This window comes from Camelina sativa, chromosome 12, assembly GCF_000633955.1.
Source record: "Camelina sativa cultivar DH55 chromosome 12, Cs, whole genome shotgun sequence".
Classification (NCBI taxonomy): Eukaryota; Viridiplantae; Streptophyta; class Magnoliopsida; order Brassicales; family Brassicaceae; genus Camelina; species Camelina sativa.
The window spans coordinates 16,649,340-16,653,557 of record NC_025696.1 but is presented as its reverse complement, the minus strand read 5'-3'; the positions used below and the strand labels follow the sequence as shown (position 1 = coordinate 16,653,557).

At 32.1% G+C, this 4,218-nt stretch overlaps 1 protein-coding gene across 1 annotated transcript; it reads left to right on the top strand.

Moving 5' to 3' along the window:
- LOC104733577 lies at window positions 1,398-2,474 on the top strand. The gene is made up of 2 exons (XM_010453146.2): window positions 1,398-1,617; window positions 2,192-2,474. Exons 1-2 carry the CDS (start codon window positions 1,475-1,477, stop codon window positions 2,430-2,432), a joined length of 384 nt encoding a protein of 127 aa, XP_010451448.1. The 5' UTR covers window positions 1,398-1,474; the 3' UTR covers window positions 2,433-2,474.

Below are 4,218 nucleotides of genomic sequence, written 5' to 3'. Positions count from 1 at the left end.
GATGGATGTTGCATGCTTGTATATTGCCTGGTTTGTTTTATTGATTGTTGTTTGTGGCATGTAGAGATCTTATTGCTTGTGTGTATAGCCCAGTAGATGGGAGGATTGCCTCACTAAGTATTTGTGATAATACTTACGCATCTCAATTGTTGTTTGTGGTGTGCAGGTAAAGGCAAAGTGTGATCGTGGAATCCAGGCAATGAAGAGGAGGATGTTCTAGGGACTTGATTGGATGTTGTCTGGCATTGTTAGGTTGCTAGAGTTGAGTCATTAGAAACATTGTTAGGTTGCTGGTTTCATGTTTTCTGATGATTGATTATTGGATATTGCTTATGCTATGGTATTGGTTTATTATTGGTTATTGGTATTGAGTATTCCGCTGTTGAATGTGTTTGTGGTTAGGTGGCTAGTGGGTATGGGACCACTAGCTGTAGATTATTTTATTATATTATATTTATTATTTATTATTAAAAAAAAAGGTCGGTCGTTTCACTTTATCACAAATGGATTGTGGTTAAACGATTAAGGACAATAGTATCTTTCAATGAGTTTATTTAACCACGTGTTGTTAGTTTTTCACCGGAGTAACGATTCAATCATGACCATTAATGGTTGCTAACCACAGGTACTAATCGACCAACAAAAATATAAACAAAGTTTTAAATAGCAACGTAAACTATATGGAGTATTAAACTTCCAACAAAAAAAATCAGATATTAAACTTCTAAATAAAAAATAAATAAAGTATTTTCGGTTTTTCTAGTGTTTAGTCCACATTGTTTGTGGTAATATTTCTTAGTCCATATTATTAAATTTATAAATTTAACCGGTGGTACATATATAATTTGGTAATTTAGTATTCAAATTATATATTTAATTTGAAGTGTCTAAAAAGTTAACAATTGTAGTTAACTCATCCGATATCGGACTTATCCAATTCCATGGTCGATGACCCAATAACACCTGTCAATTACAAGGAAAAAAAACACAAAAGTACATGATCCGTTTTCAAAAGAGAATTTGGCAGCAATAACCAAAAAAAATCTAACCACACTAACCATCAATCCCATAGGAAAAAAGTCAACATCACAACTTCTAAATTTCTCTTTAAAAAAAAAAAAAAATTATCACACAAATTGGCCTTTTTAAAAAATGTAAATTCTTTTATTTAGATTCGACTAAGCAACAACCAAAATTAGAGTACATGACCCATTTAAAAAACACACAAAAATACACAATCTATTTAAATATAGCACCAATTTAAGTTTTTGTTCCAAAACTAGCACACACTCTTAATTATTCTAAATTTAGTACAACTTTAATTATAGAGAAATTATCTAAATAAAAAATATTAAATAAAACTAAAAGAAAGGGGAAACGCAGCGGTTACCGTCTATGCAAAAAACCTAAAAAATTTCAGTTGAATTCGAGAGGTTCATAGGAGGAGAAGGAGAAAGAGCAAAATAGGGTACACATGGGGAAGAAGCAAGGAGAGAGAGGGAAATCTTTGATTTTGAGGATTGATGCAGCAAATGAAATCAGAGATGCTGTTTATTGCCGCCACCGATGCTTCTCTCTCGCTGTATTTTTTTTTCAGTCTCAAATTTTAAACACACGGTAAGATAGATATTTTGGATTTTGGATGTGAAGTCCGATTCTTAAATCTCATTGCTTTGTCTGATTGAAACCTATGTCCCTTTCTAATTTTCAGAAAGTTTCAGATTTTTAGTAGATTTGATGATTTGTGATTTAGGTCTCTCAATTTCCAAACCCGTAAGCTTCTCTTCCACCTTTTTTATGTTCATTGGATTTAACGAGTAAAAGATATATATGAAATTCAGGAAAGCTTATATGATCTTCAGGACGACCTTCATAAGCATAGATATAGACTATGCTTTGATTAGTTAGTCCTCGATTAGTCTGTTTAAGATTCTCCTTTGTTAGTTAACCTTGCTTCTCTTGGAATATTGCCTGTGAATCTTAACTTATATCAAATTCCTTTTAAGCTTCCCAAACATCTACTACTTTGATACATTATCTCGACACAACAAAAATAAGTAAACTCAATAGCTTGATTTCGTGGTATATCAAGTGTTTGTTTGCATGTTCTGAGTTAACCATGTGTGCTAGTTTTACTTTGCTACTTAAGACACGCTAAAATATTTGGGAATTTTGTCTATTTTCTTTACAGAATGCAAGAGTTATCTACTGTTGATGGTTTTGCGGAGATAAATGAAAGCTTAGCCGAGATGGGGTTTTACTACATCCAACATCACGCCCAAGATGCAGCACCAAATGTTCTTAATCTCAGCATCAACATTTTGGCGAAGTTGCGTGAAACATGCTTGCGTACCAAAGACTTGGAAGATTCTATAGCCATGGTGAAATCAATGAAAAAGTGTGGTTCACCTATCATCTATATCTGTTGTTAGACATCTATGATGGTTGTGAAACATTTTTATATTGTTTTGGTACTCGTTTGATGTTTATGCACAATAAGAGTGTCAAATATTTCTATTTGACAAGTTAATAGTTGTTCAGGTAACTGTGTTTGAGTTTGTTACAAGTTTTCTTTAATTCAGGAAGGATTCCACGAAGTTCATGAAAGATTTCTTGAATTTCAGGATGACCTTCATAAAAATGTTTGGATTTTATGATGAACTTAAGGAAGGATAGATAATCACATAACACTAAAGCTTTTTTGGCTTCATGGTTTTTTCTTCCTTTGTGGTATGTTGGTGTTAGTTTGCTACTAGATTATTGCTGGATATGATTTGGTTTTTTGGGTCTACTGTTGCTGATGTTGGGATGATTTTTCATGCCATATCTGAGTATGATAGAACAACGAAGTAAAAACACTCTGTTTTAAAAAACTTAGGAAATATTCAGTAATACTTAGGAATGACTTTTAGCAATTTAGGATGATCTTCATGAAAATCATTTCTCAAAATATTATAAGAGGATTACATCTTTAAAGTGATTTTGAATAAATCTCATAATGGTTGTATACAGTTAATCAAGGAATCAATTATATTTTGGAATGATTCAATAATATTAGTCCATATGTTTGTTAAGTAGAATGTTTTAGGAAAGATTATATAATATTCATGAAAATTTTCTTGAATTCAGGAATACTTTCATGAAAAAAAGTAAAAAAGGATTAAAAACAAAAAAAACGGCCAGGTGGTGACGATGGTGAAACTAATCTTCCTCTTCCACCTAAGAAGAAGAAGCGTACTGGTTTTGTTTCATCATCAACATCTGGCACTAAGAAAAATCAAACCAAGCTAATTAAACCCATCTCTTCTTCTTCTAGCAAGAACCAAACTAAATTCGCCAAGACCTCCATGGGTAAGTCTCACAAACTTAACTCCACCAAATTTTCTTCTAACACGACTAAGACCGACTTCGAGCTCAATAATCTCAATTCCGGAACAAAACCCACAAATTTCACAAAACCCATTAATTCTTTGATCAATAAATCAGCAGATCTGTCCAAATCAAGCTCATCCAGAAACAAAACCACCATAAAATCCTCAAGTTCCAAGCTTTCTTCACCTCTTATATATAGAGAACAAATCACCATTCTCAAAACCAGTGACCAAATCAAAACCAATTGAGAAAGAAATCAAACCATTTCTGCTTAACAACGAAGAAGACGAAGAGTTCGTCAGCTAATTAGAGATCCACCAACTAAATTTCAAAGATTTTTTATCCCAAACCTAGAACGAATCTCAACCACATCCAAGAACTACATCAACAAAGCCAACAAAGAGATTACCAAAAACTTTAAACCCTACTTCGGCAACAAATACAGACCAACCATAGAATCACGAACAGATTCACACAAAATTGCCAGATTCCTAAATTAAAAGCCATAACCATGTCGAGAATCTCAAAATCTGAGAACGGAAGCTTCGTCGAAAGCTTTAGCGCAAGCATTGCCGAAAGCTTCACTAAAGTTCTTAAAATCATTAAGTAAAAATTATAATTAATTTTATTATTTAAAATAAAATAATAATAATGCTACTTTTGGAACATTTGAACATGTGTGCTAACTTTAGAAGAAAAACCTAAAATGGTGCTATTCTAGGGTATTTCTCTTTAATATTCCTCTAATTATATAAATAGAAATTTTGAATATTATTTCTACACTTATAAATATGTCTTATCTGTTTATAAATATTTTTAAAATTATGAATCATAATACTTGTTATT

Excerpts from the sequence above, each read along its gene's own strand:
- LOC104733577 (XM_010453146.2), top strand. The coding sequence starts at position 1,475 with ATGGGGAAGAAGCAAGGAGAGAGAGGGAAATCTTTGATTTTGAGGATT. Across the intron at positions 1,618-2,191 it reads TCTCAAATTTTAAACACACG|AATGCAAGAGTTATCTACTG; the intron begins GTAAGATAGATA and ends TTTTCTTTACAG.